The sequence below is a fragment of the Hemicordylus capensis genome, chromosome 1 (assembly GCF_027244095.1).
Source record: "Hemicordylus capensis ecotype Gifberg chromosome 1, rHemCap1.1.pri, whole genome shotgun sequence".
Classification (NCBI taxonomy): Eukaryota; Metazoa; Chordata; class Lepidosauria; order Squamata; family Cordylidae; genus Hemicordylus; species Hemicordylus capensis.
The window spans coordinates 239,944,831-239,964,194 of record NC_069657.1 but is presented as its reverse complement, the minus strand read 5'-3'; the positions used below and the strand labels follow the sequence as shown (position 1 = coordinate 239,964,194).

The 19,364-nt window shown below is 43.3% G+C and overlaps 1 protein-coding gene across 7 annotated transcripts in view; it reads left to right on the top strand.

Moving 5' to 3' along the window:
* The window catches only part of LOC128340704 (carbamoyl-phosphate synthase [ammonia], mitochondrial-like), a 165,562-nt gene that overhangs the window by 76,233 nt on the left and 69,965 nt on the right, over positions 1 to 19,364 (top strand). For all 7 annotated transcript variants that reach the window (XM_053286193.1, XM_053286190.1, XM_053286194.1 and 4 more), the window contains 2 exons: positions 13,159 to 13,300; positions 16,980 to 17,045. In XM_053286193.1, coding sequence (XP_053142168.1) covers positions 13,159 to 13,300; positions 16,980 to 17,045 — 208 coding nt within the window. The remainder of the gene's footprint in view (positions 1 to 13,158; positions 13,301 to 16,979; positions 17,046 to 19,364) is intronic.

Sequence of the window (19,364 nt, the reverse complement as noted above, 5' to 3'; positions counted from 1 at the left end):
GCGAGGGAGGGAACGTGGAACCTTCTGCACGCAAGCATCCCCTAAGGGGGATATATTATAGTGTGCACATATAGTCTCCCATTCAAATGCAAACCAGGGTAGACCCTGCTTAGCAGAAGGGACAATTCATGCTTGCTACCACAAGACCAGCTCACCTCCCAGAGACTGGGGTGGTTTCCAGATAGCGAGCTTCACACCGCAAAAAGTGGGGTAAACTGTAATGTTTTGGGCTGCCTTTTTAAAACTGCAGTTGAAATCAGTTGCCTCCTACAACGGGCAAATACACTATTTTTTTGCAATGCAGATGCAACGTTATAGGGTTGTAATGCAGCAATAAAACATGAAAGAAGGCATTGGAAATGTGAACGGCACCTTGTTGACCGCGCAGGGACTGCGATGTCAAGACACAGGCAGTACGGAAGGACACTTAAGGGATACGTCATGACACTGTGGTAGCATACAATCTGGAAAGCGCCCAGCTCTCCTTCTTCCAAACTGCAGTGTGTTAAAGCTTAAAACAAACATCTCATTTGTTTTAACCTTTTAACTTTGTGCAGTTGCACAATTCTTTGGTGGTTTTTTAGTGCAATTATGCAGTCTTCTTGTATGAGTGCTTGTTATGCAAGCACTTTGTTAGGATGTCAGCCACTGTCTTCAAATGATGTTGCTAATGGTAATGCAAAAGAACTCCAAAAAGCATTGTCTCATGCATTGATGGGTTCTCCTTCAATAGTGGTTTTCAAAGAAAGGTGGATAACCATCTGTCAGGAATGCTGTGATACAGGGTGGCCAACTGTTGTTCGACTACATTCTCCATAATCCTCAGCCACAATGACCATTGTGGCTAGGGATGATGGAAGTTGTAGTTCAGCAACAATGACAGAATCTCAGGTTGGCCACTCCTACTGTAGCAGATTCCTATACTGAGCAGGAGATTGCACCAAGACCGCCAACCGTCTCCTACCAAGACTCTAACATTCCCAGATTCATATTTTCTGAGTGAGATGCTAGGTTGAGATCCAGTTGCAGGGACAAGTCACACATGTCACTGTGGGGGGAATATGTGCAAGTTCTTTCTTCATGTTAGGAATGGGCAGATGTTTCCCTTGATTATTTGTTATTGTCCTGTGGGTTAGCTCTGCCCCATGTTTTACTCTACCTGTCTTCCAGTCTAAGTTGCCCTCAGAGGAATAGAGACCTGGGGAACATGCCTTTGCTGTTCTTTGTGTTGCTCCTACAGCTCACGAATTTCCATCTTATTTGTGCACCACTTGGCTCTGAGGTAATAATTTCACCCTCTTTACATGAACATCTCTGTGTGATCCAGTCCTAAAGAATTATAGTAATACATGCTGAAAGAGAAGAAAGAGTGGGGATTGTTGTTGGTTTACATCTCCCACCACTATAATGGGTCCTGACATATCTTGACAAGTCATCTTTTGAATAAGGTTCCTCTTGAGGAAAGTAGTTATAACCTGTCTCCTTGAGGCAAGGAGACAAACAATATTTGCCCCGATCTCATTACTGTAATTGCAGCTTATTCTAGACCTTGTGAAACGTCAGAACCAATTGAGTCAACTGACCTGAACCTCTAAGGAGCAAACTTGGCAGGAGGAAGAGAGAATACATTTTTTTTTGGTCAACTATTCTAGTTTTAAAATCAAACTGGACTGATAAACACTGAGCATCCTCAGTTCAACGGCCATTGTTCTGAGATTTGTATGTATACACAAACACATATACAACACTGGGCCCATTTTGCCAATAATACACCTTCTGCTTCTCATATATTTCAGAAATTATATTATATGAAAATATTCCCAAACTCATCATAGCCCAAACACAGATTTTCTTTCTCTCTGTTGCCTTTGTGTTTTAAAACCTGAGGAAGAAGAACAGCTCTATTTTTGAAGAGTGTGCAGGAAGGAGATGGTGTGTAGCTCCCCTTTTTCCCTGATGCACTAGTGATTCTGGGGCATAGGTAGATTCTTCCATTTACTTCCAGTTTATTAAAATAAACTAGCTTAACCCGTGCAGCACATCTACAGCACGCTAGTACTTGATTGCTCCCCTCACACCCTGCTACAGCCCCCCTCATCACAGATATCTCTCCACCCTCACCTGAGCTGCACTCCTGTTCCTCCTCCTCTATCCGATTGCTTCCATGCCCCTCTCCCCTCTTGGTCACTCCTCCATTCCTTTACTCCTGGTTGTGATTGCAACATTGCTTGTGCCTATTGGCCAAGCTGCAGCCCCCTATCCCCAGAGACCTCCCCACCCTCACCCAAGCCCTGCTTGTGCTCCTCCCCACAGGAGAAGCAGCAGCACTTCCTCGCTGCCACCACCACCATGGCCGCTTGCTTCCCTCAGGCTGCCAACAGGCCCAGGGCCGTCCCTTGCCTGCTTCCCTCCACCAATGGCCTCGATAGCCCCAAACAGCAGCAGTGGTAGGCTGTGCCCTTCCTTGCTGCCAATAGGTGCGGGCATGGCAGCTTGTTCCCCTCAGGCCACTGACAGGCTTGGGCCTGTCCTTCTCCCTTCCTTCTTTTTCTCTTCCCCTCGCTTTTCTCTCTCTCCTCCACTCACTCTTCCCCTCCATCTTTCTTCCCCTCCCTCCCTCCCTTCATTGTCTCTCTTTCTCCCTCCCTCCCTCCCTGAGTTAACAGACCTTGCCCACCCCTTGTCTAATTCACACAGCAGCAGCCTCCTTCTCCTGAAGGGGCTCTTTCCTCTCTGACGACTCCTCTATTCGTAGACCCCTGCCCACTATCTTTATAAATATATATAGATTCCTCTCCTCTGCAATCAAGAACATCTTCCGACCAGTAACAATTGCATTCCAACTGACCTTAACATCACGGGCTCCTCCCCCCTATCTGCATATGGAATCTCCACTGCCCAATCACCACGGTGCTTCTGCTCACAAACTCTCATGAGAGCTGCCACACATGGGATTAGCCACAGGTACGCCTTAGAAGATTAGACAGACAGACAGATAGATAGATGTTGAGTCCTAGGGAAGACAGTTCTGATGAGATCCACAACTCAAACCTACCAATTGCCCACATATACTCTCTACTTTACATGTTAGCTGATACATAACTGATGCCAAAAAACAGGATAGGCAGTAAGTAGAGCCTGGCAGACAAGAAAAAGAATATCAAGGGCCAGTAATGATGTATCACTGGTGGCAACTGTGATGGACTCTTTTTGAACTTATCTAGATTAGAAACCTATACGGTTTTAATACTAGTTTAGCTGCCATGTCTCCTCCAAGTCGAGGCTGATGTCAGGGGTTGGCATTACTAGATAGCTGTCAATGGCCCAGAACAGCCCACTGCCAAACTCCTGAGGGCACCTCTATACACATAGCATTTGTGTTATGATGGTGGAACAATACTCTCGACCAAGGGAGCCACTCAACCATCGCTTCCTCTCTCCTATACCATCCAGCAAGGTAAGCCCCATCATGAACCTAGGAAGAGGGGTTGACCTAGGTAGCAAGGGGACCATAGAGAGCAGTTTAATGGGGCGGGGGAGCAAAACATGGAACCAGCCCTTTCCCAAAAATTTGTAGTTTGGCAGGAATTCTCTGCTTGTGATCCTTAGCCCTGTCCCCATTGAACTATAAATCTCAGGTTTGCTTAGGAGGAGGGAATGGCTGTTAAACTGATTCAAGTCTGTATTGTGGATGTGCCCTAAATGTCTAAGTTCTGTCTCCAGCATTGCCAGTATTTGCTTATGTAGGAAAATAAATAAAGCTAAATAAATTATGTAGGAAAATAAATAAGTTCAATAAGTATTTGCTTATTTAGGATTGTATCTTATGTGCAGATACAATCCTAAATGGGGAATGTGGATATTCTCATCTGATTGCTTAAATATTTTTGCAGTGTGTGATGCCGCTACCCTTGCTGCTAATAACTTTGTAAAGCTCTTCAGTTAGCAGGAATTCTCAAATGCATATCAGAGAGGGTGCTTTCCAAAGGCACGTTAGTTTAATATTACTCATGAGCTGGTAGATCAGATGAAAGTCAGTCAAGTGGAAGAGAGGACCGTGCTGAAGCGTTCTGGTTCCCTCGATAATTGTGATGCTGCGGGCGTTCCTCGAGTCAGTTAATAGATTTCCCCGGTTCCTCTGCGCCAGGTGAAAATTTCCTCATTAAGGGGAATTTATTCCATTTCCTTTTATCATTTATTATTGAAGAAGAAGCATGAGTGGATGGAGTTTCAGAGATGACAGAGGAGAATTTTAAATAATAATAATAATAAAAACCCCACCAACAAAAATCCACACTGAAAGTTGAAAACAGGAGGAGGGAGGGAGTGTGCAGAGAGAATAGCTTGTATTATTTATAAACAGGAAAACACAAGAGACTTCGTTTTGTTAGGAAATAATTGCCCTCCCCCCCACCCCGCCAGCCATTACATGATTATGACAGTGTATAAAAAAGCTGATTGTCTAGCTTGAAGACAATTTTTTCTCCTGCTCTAAAACTTCAAACTGTCATTTTGTGGATGCAAATATTGAGAGTAGAACAGTATAAAAGATGTTAATCACCGCCTCTCAGAATTCCAGTGCTTTAAATTTAGTTACAGGATGGCATTAAGGGAATTCAACCTTATGAAGATTTTTGAAGGGTATGCATATGTTTGTAAAATTAACAGAAAAGTAGAGAGTAGGCCGTAGTACGTGTGTGTGTGTGTGTGTGTGTGTGTGTGTGAGAGAGAGAGAGAGAGAGAGAGAACACAATGAAACTGGAAGGTGATGTTGACCCTGCTTTCGTTAAGTAAATTGATCTATCAGAAAGGCTATGGCTCAGAGAGCAACAATGGGGAAAGGCCATAACTCAATGGCAGAATACTTGCTTTGCATGCGGAAGATTTCAAGTTCAGACCTTGTGGCATTTCTAGTGAAAATGATCATAGAGCAGGGCTGGGAAAGACTTCTCCCTCAGACCCCAGAGAGTCTCTTCCAGCCAGAAAAGAGACCTTTAATCTAGATCTGACTGCACCATTTTATTTATGTATTATTTATTTTTCTTTATAAACCACTTTGTGAACTTTGGTTGAAGAGTGGTATATAGATAGTAGTAGTAGTAGTAGAAGTACAATTTCACGTGCAGTTTCCCAATGAAGAAAATAGATACAACACTGCCTTACTGTTGTGAAAATCCTTGGGATGCCTGAAAGGAAAGTAATGATGATAGAGATGTCTGTAACTAGAATGAGATCATAAAAATGAATGCACAGAAACCATGACTGTTCCCATTATAGATCCAGGATGAGTGCATGTAGAGCGACAGGCAACATATATTCAATGCCAACCTCCTTGCTAAAATATATAACTTATCCCTGCAATCAGGCTCTGTACTGGAAAGTAGCAGATGTAACACCGATTTTCAAAAAAGGGATCCAGGGGCGATCCGGGAAATTACAGTCTGATTAGCTTAACGTCCATTGCAGGCAAATTGATGGAAAGCATCCTCAAGGATAAAATTGTAAAGCACATAAAAGAAGACGCCCTGCTGGGAGAGAACCGGCATGACTTCTGCAAAGGTAAATCTTGCCTCGCAAACCTTTTGGAGTTCTTTGAGAGTGTCAACAAATGTGTGGATAAAGGTGATCCAGTTGACACAGTATACCTGGACTTCCAAAAAGCTTTCAACAAAGTTCCTTATCAAAGACTCCTGAGGAAACTTAGCAGACATGGGATAAGGGGACAGGTCCATGTGTGGATTGGTAACTGTTTGAAGGACAGGGATAAATGGAAACTTCTCTAAACGGAGGGAAGTAAGAAGATCTGTACTGGGACTGGTGATTCTTAATTTATTCATAAATTATCTAGAAGTAGGCATAAGCAGCGAGGTGGCCAAATTTGCAGATGATACCAAACTCTTTCGGGTAGTGAAATCCAAAACGGATTGTGAGGAGCTCCAAAAGGATCTCTCCAAACTGGGTGAGTGGGCGACAAAATGGCAAATGAAGTTCAATGTTAGCAAGTGTAAAGTGATGCACACTGGGATGAAAACCCCCAGCTTCAAGTATATGCTGATGGAATCTGAGCTGTCGGTGACTGAACAGGAGAGGGATCTTAGGGTTGTGGTGGCCAGCTTGTTGAAAGTGTCAACTCAATGTGCGGCAGCTGTGAAAAAGGCCAGTTCCATGCTAGGGATCATTAGGAAGGGGATTGAAAATAAAACTGCTAATATTATAATGCCCTTATATAAAACTATGGTGCAGCCCCACCTGGAGTACTGCATACAATTCTGGTCACCACATCTAAAGTAGGACCTTGTAGAACTGGAAAAGGTGCAGAAGAGGGCAACCAAGATGATCAGGGGCCTAGAGCGCATTTCTTATGAGGCAAGGCTACGCTCTGGGAAGAGCAGAAGGTTCCAAGTTCCCTCCCTGGCATCTCCAAGATAGGGCTGAGAGAAATTCCTGCCTACAACCTTGGAGAAGCTGCTGCCAGTCTGTGAAGACAATACTGAGCTAGATAGACCAATGGTCTGACTCATTATATGGCAGCTTCCTATATCCCTGTGTTTCAGGATGCCTCTGAGTACCAGTTGCAGGGGAGTAACAGCAGGAGGGAGGGCATGCCCTCAACTCCTGCCTGTAGGCTTCCAGCGGCATCTGGTGGGCCACTGTGTGAAACAGAATACTGGATTAGATGGGCCTTGGGCCTGATTCAGCATGGTTGTTCTTATGTAATGAGATGTCTGCATGGTGTGTGCATGTATATAACTGACAACTACATGTTTTAGATGGTGTGTGTCTGTGTGTAGAGAAAGAGAGAGAGATGGCTGTATAGGTGGCTCTTGTACGCAGATTAAAAAATACCTAAAATTCACCTATCCACGATTTCAGGGTAGCCAGGAATGACTTCCGAGGTTACCACCAGTACGTCTGGTGGTGACGCAGAACTGAGCCTTCTCTGTAGCTGCTCCCGGGCTGTGGAATGCACTCTTGAAGACCAATTGCTGTTGGCCTTCAAGAGAGCCCAAAAAACGTATTTATTTGGTCTGGCCTTCCAAGGTTTTTCCATTGTTCTTTAATGTTTTAAACTGGTCTTAAATGCTTTTAAACTATTTTTAAATTTGTTTTATATTGTTTTGAGTTGATTGTTTTAAAAATGGTTGTTTGTTTTTGTGGGGTTTTTTTGTTTTGTTTTGTTTTGTTTTGTTTTGTTGCTGTACACCGCCCAGAGCCTTCAGATAGGGCGGTGTAGAAATGTAATAAATAAATAAATACATTTCTATTCACCATTTTGCTAAACAGAGCCATTTTGTGGCTGTTTGGGGGGAAAACAACCCCCCCTCCATTTTGGGGGGAAAATCAGCCGAATTTGGGTCTGGGGGTGCATTGCTGGACTGCTGGAGACTTGCAGATTTTTGTTTGCATGACACTTTGTTTCTGTTTTTTCTGCCTTTTCCCCTACCTCCATGAACCTAACTCCCCAGTTCCCATTGCCTCAAGGTCTCATTATCCGCAGTTTTGTTATCCACAGAAATTGGCGGGAATGGAACCCCCATGGACAAGGGCCACATGCATTTGTACATGATGCAGACATTCTGCTGAACATATGTAGAGTGGGTGTGAAGTTTGCCACCATCTTCCTGTTTCCCCCTATATGTACGTGGGGTGTGTGTGTGTGTGTGTGTGTGTGTGTGTGTGTGTGTGCGCTTGTTGGTATGGTTGAGTAGCTGGGATGTTGGGTTTGGATCTAGGGTCTGTGTTTAAATCTTAGCTAAACTGACTTGGATTTGTCGGACTACAAATGTATCAGGACTCTGTTGCAGTTGTCCAATCTAAAAAATGTTGATTTAATTCAAAAGGTTATTGTGAGATAAGAAACCATTGATCTGCCATCTTTTTTCCTTTTTTTTGAAACAAAGCATGTTCTAAAACTACAGTACAATTAAGTTACAAATACACAGAGCAAAGCAGTCAGAAATGTAGGGGGCTTTCTGCCTTCATTATCGGTGTTTCTCTGCCTTGTCTTTGTGGGTTAACTATGCATGTAGTGCTGAGAAGGTTTCTTGCCCTACTTTAATACTTCCTTTGTTGTACCATCAATGTTGCACTGGGTGCTGCATTTATCATATGTTCAGTTCATATGGCTGACATAACTGCATGTCACAAAACTGGAGCATCACAGTATTCCACCTGAAATGATTGAATCATTCAACTGCATCATGGTTTCTAGCCCAGAGTGAACGAGCCATTTCTTGCAATGCTTTCTTTTTGGCAAATTATTATGGAATAAAGAAGATCTGAATTGAGAAAAAGAGCTGTAGATGAAGGTCAGTTTCTTCCTTTGCCTGGAATCAGATGGCAGATGGCTTTGAGTTTTTCAGGAGCAGCCAAAAGATACAGCAATACAAGCTAATTTTCCTCAAGTCAGAGCAGGTATTGCAATATTTAGAATGTGAAACTGATCAACTTTGAACTCTGCCTTACTGCTAGTGATGGTCAAATGCTGTTGAGTCAGATATATTATTTCCTCTTTATTATTCCTTTGCAAAATCATGTTACTCTTCTCAAATTTTGTGATATTTGTAAGATAAGTGACAAGTTATGTTTTTGTAATAGGCATTAGGTGTAGGATTGTCCACTAAAAACAATAACTGCGACTTGAATTAACTGTGCAAACCAAGAACCTTAGCATAAATGAATCAGGCTTACAGCCCAGTCCTAAGCATGTTTGCTCTGAAATAATTTCCCCTGAGTTCAGTGGAACTTACCGTAGTTCCTACTAAGTATGCTTAGGATGGCAGACTTTCTAATTATACTTGCTTAATAATGCAAAAAGCTCAGTGTACTCTGCTTGTTTAATAAAGACAGTGCCCATGTTCTCACAGTGTGTGCTGGCATAGTTCCAGCCATTAAGGTATTTAATTGGGGCACGGAAGGCACTGGGGGAGACAGGATAGCACCTACCTTCCTCCCAGATGATCTTCATTCTTCTGTGGAATGTGCGGATCGTGTGCCCACACAAGCCATGCTGCTCCTGGCAGAGTGGCTTTCTGGATGCTCCAGAAAGCCACACTGCCAGGAGCCACACGGCTTGTGTAGCCTGAGTGAATAGGTTAAAAGCCTGGGTGGGGGGTGGATCCCAGGGCAGCACTGGGATTGGCCTCTATCCCAGGGCTTCACATGCACAGCCCTACCCCGGTAGGGCTGCACAAGCCTAGGTAGGGCTACTCGTGTGAACAGCCTTCCTGTTTTCTGAAAGCGTCACAGTCTTCTTGCCACGGTGTCTAAAGCAGGGTTTCTTAACCTTGGGCCCCCAGATGTTGTTCGACTACAACTCCCAGAATCCCCAGACATGTCCTTTGTGGGTGGGGATTCTGGGAGTTGTAGTCCAACAACATCTGGGGGCCCAAAGTTAAGAAGCCCTGGTCTAAAGCAGAACCCCTATGTATTTTTATCAGCAGTTATGAGGGCTGGGACCTTGGCTTATTGACTGAATGCTAATATTCTGGCATATACATAAAAGTCTGTGTTAGTAGCTGTATTTCAGATTAGAGTGCCTTCTCTTCTATCTTCAGATACAAGTATATTTTCAAAACACTTCATCCTCTACAGATGTACAACTCTACAAAACTGCACAGGCAGGCGATAAAAATAAATACAGTACTAGGTAAGAGTTTGGCAAGGGTTTCAGAATGTTCCTTTCCCTTGCAAATCCCTGAAAGTGACTTTGTGTCATTTCAGATTAAATTTTTTAATTATGGAAGCTAAAAACTTCCATTATCTTAACCCCCTTTTAATATGGCTTAGCACTCATTAATTTCTAGAGATCTTTCTCTGTCTAGGCATTCTATATGTTATGCAAACCTCTTAGTATTTATAGCAATCTAGGATCTGACCTTGCTAGCTCTTAATTATATTTAGTTGAATATGGGTTTCATTCTTTTCCAGCTACTTGTCTATCAAGCCATCAGATGCATTATATTAATTGTATATTTTATTTAAATATGTGAGAGCATAAAGAAGGGAAGTTTGAATTACTATTGATTTGTGAGCAATGCACATATTCACATAAATCATATGATAGAGAGTTCCCAGGCCGGGGAGAGCAAGGCAGCCTGGGATTGCATACAGGCCCTTCATGGGAAGCAAAGCTGGGATTGGTGATTGTCTGCAGCTTTGTTCTCAGTTTATTTTATGAACCTTAGTTACATTTAGTCCATGAGGTCCACATGGTCCATTCTGAACCAACGGGTTTGCCCAAGGCTATCCAAGAAAGTCAAAGTTCAAGTTGGATTGTTTGAACGCACAGCTCTCCCCAGCCCAGTTGTGCTGCTGCTGATGAAATGTTTAACCCAGGCCTACAGATAAGTGTATAAAAGTTTGGTTCAGGTTTCTAAACAGATTGTAAGGCCAGTAGGCCAGAATGAAATTGTTTTTAAGAATGTGAGGTCTCTCTCTGCCAAGAGGTGGCAAATACCAGAGCCTGACAAAAGATACTGTATGTGAGACAATTCTCCACACAGCAGAGAAAGAAGCATAGCTGGAGTGGGGAGGGCGGACAGGCCAATTTGCTTTTTAAAAAAATCTATATAAGCTAGCCACTGCATACGCTTGTGGTGGAGTGCTTGTCAGACTTTCTTGACCTGTACTGTGCCTTCATGATCATGAATAAAAAGCTTTTTTTGAGCACACGCCCCTTGTTGTATTTGACTCAATTCTGTCAGGCAATGAGATCAATTGCGGGAAGCTTGCCTAATTCTCTTTGGTTCAGTAAGACACCCCATTCTCTGTCAAAATCTGATGGAAGGATGAAAGCAAGGGGCTGAATCAAACATGAGGGCAAGGTTCCAGAGGATTTTCCTGCAACCCTGCTGCCTCTCAAATCTACTGCCTCTAATTTCTAAGATGGCCTCATAGTGCAAGTACTGAGTGGACCTGAGCCTGCTTGGCCTTCAAGATCAAGGTGTCTTTCCAGGACTGGTTAGCATGGCATGCAGCAAATACTGCAAGGTGTCCTGTGATACTTTGACACAGGATTAGGATATTTTTGCTCCTAGATCCACTGAGCAGTCCCCACAAGCTTTCATCTCCAACCATTCTTCTGGCTTCATTTACTTCAAGTGCAACTTCTCCCTTGCTTTCCTTTGTTTAATCTGGAGCATTTCCCCAAATTGTCTTTGCTTTTTAAAAGCTCCCTGACACAATACTCGTATTAATTTCAAATGTACAAGGAGCATAATTCAAAGGCCCTCCTTTAGGAAAAGTGTCTTATTTGTTAATCATTTCCTCCTTCCTGATTCAGTGCTTGCTTGCACATAAAATATTGATTTATTAGACAAGCAGGCAAAGATGTTTTTAACACTGAGAATAGGAAGCAAAGAAGCTAAAAATATATGCAGGCTCTCTGCAGTCTGGCCAAAGCAGAGCTCCAAAGAAGGTGGATTAGAAATTGGAGAGAGGCAAAAGGTTTATCAGGGTGATGGGTAGATGCAATAGAAGAAACTGAAGTGCACGGCAGGTACTTCATACAGAAAGAGAAACAGCAACTGAGAAGATGAAAAATACATAAGGAGGGCTTAGTTCAAAGAGGGAAGGTCAGAGATGGCAAAAGAGCAAGGACTCAAAGGCAAGAAGAGGAACCAACATTTAGATTAGCCAATGAGAACAAAAATGCAGGAAGCCTTCTAGGTATTGGCAGATCTTGCTTTCATTAGGACATACCTGTTTAGCATAGTGGCTTCTAGTCATTGATCCTTCAGTTGGTAGCAGCCTATAGCCATTCCACTGATGGATAATGAGCACACACATAAATGTTATTAATAAGAGTTCCCCATTCTGAAAGGGGTGGGGTGAGGTGGGAAGTAACTGATGTAAGAGACACAGGGTGTTATCTGATGTAAGAGACACAGGGTGTTATCTATCCCAAGCGTAGGCAACCTTGCTCTCCAGGAGCTTTTATACACATGGCTGTTAGTTCGAACCTCCTCCAGAATTGAGGGTGCGAGTCCACATATCAGCTGGATTAACCCCAAAGTCGTTGTGGGCTATCAGGGACCAGTTCAGACACAACTCTGTTTCCCCCAAAATTATGGCTGCACTTTCTGGCTTAGCCCGAATTATGTCCGGCATAAAAAAAATCCTCTATTTTCAGCGGCTTTCGGGGGTAAACCAAGGCTTCTGGAATGCCCTGACACTTATCTGTGATGTGTGGAGGGGCCATTGCTGGTAATTTGGCTTTTCCCCAAAGTTGCACTTTTGTAGTTTTGGTTTTTTTTAAATGTTTGCTGGGTGGATTTCCCAGCACCCAGGGATGCTAAGTGTCAGCATGAAGGGGAGTTTGACAGCTGTGTTCAGTATGGTCTGCTCTTTGAGCGATTTGCAATTGTGGGTGCTGGGGGAGGGCTTGTGGCAGATTGGTTAAATTCTGTGGAGGGAGTCCACAAGGGGAGGGGGAGGGAGAAACTCCTGAGTTGAATGCAAGTACAGATGGAAAAGCAAAATGTGGGTCTTCCTATAAGAGTTCTCTTATAGAAGCCCCATAGAAACATTGGCTTTACATATACAGATGTTGTTGCTGGAAGCTTAACAATGGAGACTACAGGTTCAATGCAAGCTGAGCCCTTTGTGTTTGAGCTGATAGCATGACGCTGCATTTTTCTTCATTACAGAGAGAAAGCAATGATTTCTACTTTAAACTTCCATGGCCTCTTAAATGGTTTGTGTTGGGGGTGGGGGAAAATGAGATGAGGAAGGAAGTTAAAAAGGCAAGTTCATTATAAAAACCTGCAAAGATTTGGGTCAGATTCAGCAGGTTCGGGTTAAGCATTCTGTTGTTTTGACTAGTCAGTCTAAAAGAACACCGGCTGGCCATCAAACTAAAAAAAAAGTAATAATGAAGGGAGGCATCTCGCGCCTCCTCTTCTGGGATGTGATTGGTGGGAGAAAAAACCACATAACCCACCTGTCAGATGACGCCTTGTCCAGTGCCACCTAGTAGGCATCAGTTGAGTGCAGGATTTGGACTTGGGTTTTCTATTCTGAAATTCACCACCGGTAATTAAATCTGCCCTTCTTTTAACACACCCCACCACTGCCCGCTTTGAGTTCAAACAGCTTTTGAGAAAAACATGAAGGATGCAAGATGTCAGTAACATGCTGTTCTTGTGTTCATCCCAGCCAGTCCATTCCAGAGGAAAGCCTCAGAAGAGCCAAGCAGATTGGCTTCTCGGATAAACAGATTGGGAAGTGCCTGGGAATGACTGAAGCACAGAGCAGGGAGCTGAGACTCAAGAAGAACATAACACCTTGGGTGAAACAGGTATAACAACATGCATGTCTTGGATTGGTTTAAACTTTCAAAATAGACAAAAAATGTTGTTCTTAATAATTATGGAATACACCATGAGAGATGCTCTAACTCACCACTCTCCTCTCCTCCACACTTCCTCCTCTCTACTCTGTTCCTCTCTTCCTTTTTAAAATCCTGGGGTAGGAGGAGCAGCATTAGTGCACCACCAGTAAGAGGGAGAATGGGGGGGGAGGGGAATGCCACCAGGGAAGTGTGGCATTTGGCACACCTAGGTGCCACACAAGTTGGGGGTGCCATCTCCGATGCTAGGGAGGAGAGGCTTGGCCCATCCCTGGAGGTGGGTATGTTAGAGAGAAAGGCAGTGGCTTGCCTAAGGCCACCCAGAGAACTCCTTGGATTTAGCTGGAGCATAATCTGGCACATCAGTGTTCAGCAGTGCATGAGACCATAATTTGAGCGCATGAGACCAAATCTGTCTGTACAGATTTCCTGTGTGTCCTTAGCTGCATCAGTAAGTATTTTTAAGGCCCTCTCTACCCAACACACTAATAGTCTGCTCCTGTACTCCTTGTGTAACTAGAAGGTCCAGGACAGCTTTGCATGGTCAGTTTTCTTTAGAGGAGACAGAAGGTTACAAAACTATGGTTTCTTTGCCAACAGTCTACTTATTTGCAAGTGTTCAAGTTCAGAGCGAATAATGAAGGTCTGGCTGCCAGGAAGGTAATGGTAGTTCTATATCATGGACAAACAAGCCTCCAATATCCAGCAAGCATAGCCTATTTTCAACAACTAGATATTTAACCAGATGACAACTTTCCTTGACCTGGGGTGAGAACTGGAGCACAGGTAGCATTCAGGCAAATCCAGACTGGGGTATTTGCCTTTAGGACATACCTGCAGTCAGCCCAGGAAGCCAAACCTGTGAACTACACCACCACCTCCACCAATCCTGAGCCACTGCTCCTTAGCTATGGACTCTCTCAGCATACTGCATATCTGGACTTCAGGGATGGTAAATACAGCAGAACCGGTGTGGTGATGATTGAAATTAAGGCTCCCTGGACATGACCCAGTTTTGCATCTAATGGTTCTCAACTGAAATAATGTCTAACACTGAATGTCTCAATGAGGATTTGAAATCTCATGTTAAGTTTATATGGAACACTTAGGAACATAGGAAGCTGCCATAGGAAGCTACTGAGTCAGACCATAGGTCCATCTAGCTCAATATTGTCTACACAGACTGGCAGTGGCTTCTCCAAGGTTGTAGGCAGGAATCTCTCTCAGTTCTATCTTGGAGATGCTACCAGGGAGGGAACTTGGAACCTTCTGCTCTTCCCAGAGAGGCTCCATCCCCTGAGGGGAATATCTTACAGGGCTCACACATCAAGTCTCCCATTAAAATGCAGAGCCAGCATGGTGTAGTGGTTAGAGTGCTGGACTAGGATTGGGGAGACCCGAGTTCAAATCCCCATTCAGCCATGATACTAGCTGGGTGACTCTGGGCTCGTCACTTCTCTCTCAGCCTAACCTACTTCACAGGGTTGTTGTGAGGAGAAACTCAAGTATGTAGTACACCACTCTGGGCTCCTTGGAGGAAGAGTGGGATATAAATGTAAAAATAAATAAATAAAAATAAATAACCAGGGCAGACCCTGCTTAGCTAAGGGGACAGGTCATGCTTGCTACACAAGACCACCTAAAAGTGAGATCCCAAGTGGCATGCCTGAGATCACATATGAATGTGGTAGTAGGGCAAATTACTGGACTTCAGACTCTTAAGTTACAAAAAAGCATGCCAGCCTTTACACCAGCTTTTCACTCTGGAATTACTGCCCTTTGTCACTCTCACAAACTCAAGTTTTTGAAAACTCATCCAAGAAAGGCCTTCTTTGGATCAAACCACGTCCTCTGCCTAGGTTTCCAGCAGGGAAGTGGGAAAGGGTGAGAACGTTGGTGTTGACCCGTCATGTCGTGTGACCGTGAAACATGAAGCTCTCTTTGTCTGACTCTTGGCAATAAATTTTTATAGGGTAATACTTTATTTTAACTTTCCCATCATTGCAAGTTCATTTGGTATTCATTGTGATAGCGCTGAACATAATAAGTTCATCTGGTATTCATGACAATGTCACAGTTGCTTTCATAGGTGTTCCATAGACATTTTGCTGTTCGATTAAGGGGTGCTGATATGCAGGTTCTGCCAGTTGTTCCCCTACCTTGCGTTTTTTCACTGTTTTCGTCTATGCTTGAAACAGCTTGAAGGGCCCATCTGTACCCTAAAACCCCGCTGTCCTTTTTTGCTGGCATTCTTCTACATTCTGAGCTGGCCTAGGGAAATGTATCAAAGTTGTGCTGCACCATCTTTACAGAACTGATGTGAGTGCCATCTGTTCTTTAACCGAATGACCAGTGACAATCTATCCTTTAAAAGGTCATTCTTCTTGTGACAGAAAAGGGTACATTTCTCCTGAATACAGCATGGCTGTGGGATTATCTGAGTCTCTCCTTTCTACTCCCTCCCAGGTGCTCTGATTTAAAAACAAAACAAAACAAAAAACTAAAGGCCAGCTGGCATTAAAGCAGAGGGGGAAAGGCACAATGTGGTATAAGCAGCCCAGACAAATCTCTGGAGCAATAGCAGCACATCATGAAAAAAAGGGTCAGTATCAGTGCACTCTAGGGCTGTGATTTTGTGTGCCTTGGGTGTAAATCCCACTGAACTCCATGGAACTTACTTTTGAGTAAACGTATATAGAATTGGGCTGTATGTGATCCAACGGCTGTCTGCAAGTGATCCAGAAGCAACACTAGTTTGGGATCAAAAGAGCTATGTTGGGTGCAGCTAAGACCAATGGGACTGTCTCACTTTTCCACTTGGTACAGCAGACTCTTCCCTCGCCATGCCATATTTCAAACTGCCTTTGAAAGTCTCCTTGGTTTCCAAAGCTGATTGCTACATGCAGCATGAAGGGTTATGAGAAACACATGCGCAAACACTGTTTGAGAAACACATGTGCAAAGAGTCTTGGATACGTGAAACTGGCTGTATGGTTCTTTGGATCCTGGCCACTGTGAATACCATAATCCAAAGTACCCTGGTTATTTGTAACGATAATGTTACTGATTACAGCAATGCTGATCATGGGAACATAGGAAGCTGCCATATACCAAGTCAGACCATTGGTCTATCTAGCTCAGTATTGTCTTCACAGACTGGCAGCGGCTTCTCCAAGGTTGCAGGCAGGAATCTCTCTCAGCTCTATCTTGGAGAAGCCAGGGAGGGAACTTGGAACCTTCTGCTCTTCCCAGAGCGGCTTCATTCCCTAAGGAGACTATCTTACAGTGCTCACACTTCTAGTCTCCCATTCATATGCAACCAGGGCAGACCCTGCTTAGCTATGGGGACAAGTCATGCTTGCTACCACAAGACCAGCTCTCCTCTCTAATGGCTAGTCTTTACACGGCTTTGTATATGAAACTGCTTGGTGCGGAAAAGCAATATAGACATGTATAGAATGAAAAAGAATTATCAACTGCTGGTGGATTTACGTTACCCATAAGTACTTGTGCAGACAGGAGATAGAAAGCAGTGAGTTCGTTGAAGAACGGAATGAAAAGAGAAAAACAGTAGAATCTGAAATGCTAAAAAGTAGTTTGTTCACCTTTTTTTTGCCTTCCTCTGCAGATTGACACACTGGCAGGAGAATACCCTGCTATAACTAATTACCTCTATGTCACTTATAATGGCCAGGTAAGTGCAGTCGTTTACTATTGTATAGCTACAACATATTATGATATATTTTCTCCCATTAGTATCTATTGACCTTGTAACTCAAATTCATTCGGTCTAGAAACAGCTATGGTTTAGAGAAGCTGGCATAAGCATAATCCCATTGGAGCACAGGTGGAAATGTTTTCCACTGTTGTTATTGAGAAAGTGAAAGTATAGCTGGGAGCATTAAAATCCGTTTGAGCAGGCATAGCACAGATACAAGCAATGAAAATTTACCCACAGTGCCACAGTTTTGTTCCCTAAATCCCAACATCTATGAACAACTAACATGCTGCCTTTGCTCTTTGCTGTGGACTACCAATGAGACTTTCATCAATGAAAGTTTTGCTTGCCGTTTTGCAGTGTGGGAGAGATTTTCCATGTGAAGTTTAATCTCTTACCACCAAATTCCATTTGCCTAGTGCAATACCTTTGTGAGCACAGTGGGTTGATCTATCCCATCCCATTTCACACCACTTATTAACAACAAATTGTGTAATGAACATGCTAATTCCCTAGCATTGGTATAAATGATTTTTTTTCTTAAAGCGATTACTTGGGAGAATGTTGTGGGTATTGAGGCAGTGCCGCAGAAGTAGCTCATTTGTGCGTGTGTGTGAGAGAGAGATTCTGACTTAGGGAATGGGACTGATCTCTTGAACAGTTCCATTGGTGGAGTTGTGGTCCCTTTGTTGGCATGCTATTGGCGCACAAGTCAGGCAACAAGTGGGCCAGAAAGTCATAATATCAAATCAGTTTTGCATTTAACTTTGCAAAAGTTGAAGACAAATACACCAGTCTATGGGAACCAGGAAGTAGGGCAAGCAGTAGGGGAACTAAGGCCATACTTAGATAGCTCTGAACTCCACACATGACTAGAGTCGACACTGATATTCCAAAACAGTGAATTAGAAGTGAATGTCAGGGTTTCTCCCAAGGAGAATATTCTGAGAATTATCAAGGGAAGTCAAATGAGTTTCTGTAACACACAGGGTTTCTGCACATCCTTAAACATGACAAAGTAGGGAATGGATAAACTAGGGTCAAAGATAGCAAAGTTGGTAATGGGTTCTCAGATGCGCACTGCAAGAGAGGTACTACCATGGGATGTTTGTGTGTGTAATAAACAAACACACAGCTAACTAAATAAATAAATTCACAGACAGGCATGGCAAGGCAAGTAATTTCAGATATAAAATGCCTACAGTATGGCCAGCAACCTGAGTCAAAGTCCAGTTGAATTATCATACTGCTTAATTTCATTCTTTTTGCTACATAACCTGTCCTGGGAATTTTTCTTGAAAAGTGGTAAATTATAAAAATAAGCTGCAATATTTAGTATTTTTCTGTACTGGCATGATTTTAAAAAGAGAGAACATCAAGGATCTCTTACGGTGGGAGGACCCATATCTCAGTGGTAGAGCACATGTTTTGTAAGCATATGGTCCTAGATTCAATCCCTGGTATCTTCAGCTAAGGGATCTTGTGAATGCAAAGCTTGAAAAGAGTTTTGCTTGAGATCTTGGAGAGCTGCTGCCAGTCAAAATGGTCATACTGAGCAAGATAGACCATTGATCTGATTCATTATAAAGCAGCTGCAGATGTTCATACATAGACAGAAGCATTGCTAATTAATGCAGGCAGTCTAATAAAACAATATGCTTAGTCCTTGAACGAACCCCTCAACTTATCATATGGTTTGACTATTGTTTATTGAAAGAGAGAGATGTGCAGCAGATGAAGAGCTGCCACCCCTCAGATTAGATGTGACAGTGGCAGATTTGCTGCAATTAATTAGAAAGTCAGGGATGGAGGAGACTGATGTTCAGAACTAAAAGGCAATCTGGATGAGGAGCACACAACTTCCTGCCTTGCCTGCAGCTTAGTCCCCCGTGATCTGTCTGTCTTCCAACCCAACTTCACGTTCCTTTCAACTGGGCTCTGATACAAGAAGTGAGCTCAGCGGGGAGGAAAGCACTTAAGGAGAGGGGCTGAAAGGGTTACGTAGGGAAGGGCTGGAAGGTTTTTGTACTTCTCACTCAAGTGTCTCTTTTGCTTCCTAAATTGGACCCTACCTCTGCTTTCTGTGCTATTTAATTTGTCTGGGTGTTTTTAGGAATCACTCTTGCCTTTGGTCTCCAGACTCAGTTGCATAGTGGAGAACTGATGTGAGTCGGTTCTCCCCATTGATGACTGCACTAATGTGAGTTCAAAAGTGGTGGCAACTAACTTAGACTGTATTATTTCAAATTAAAAGGTTTAGGAAGTATTAATTAGGTCTGCAGTGTTTTGCAAGCT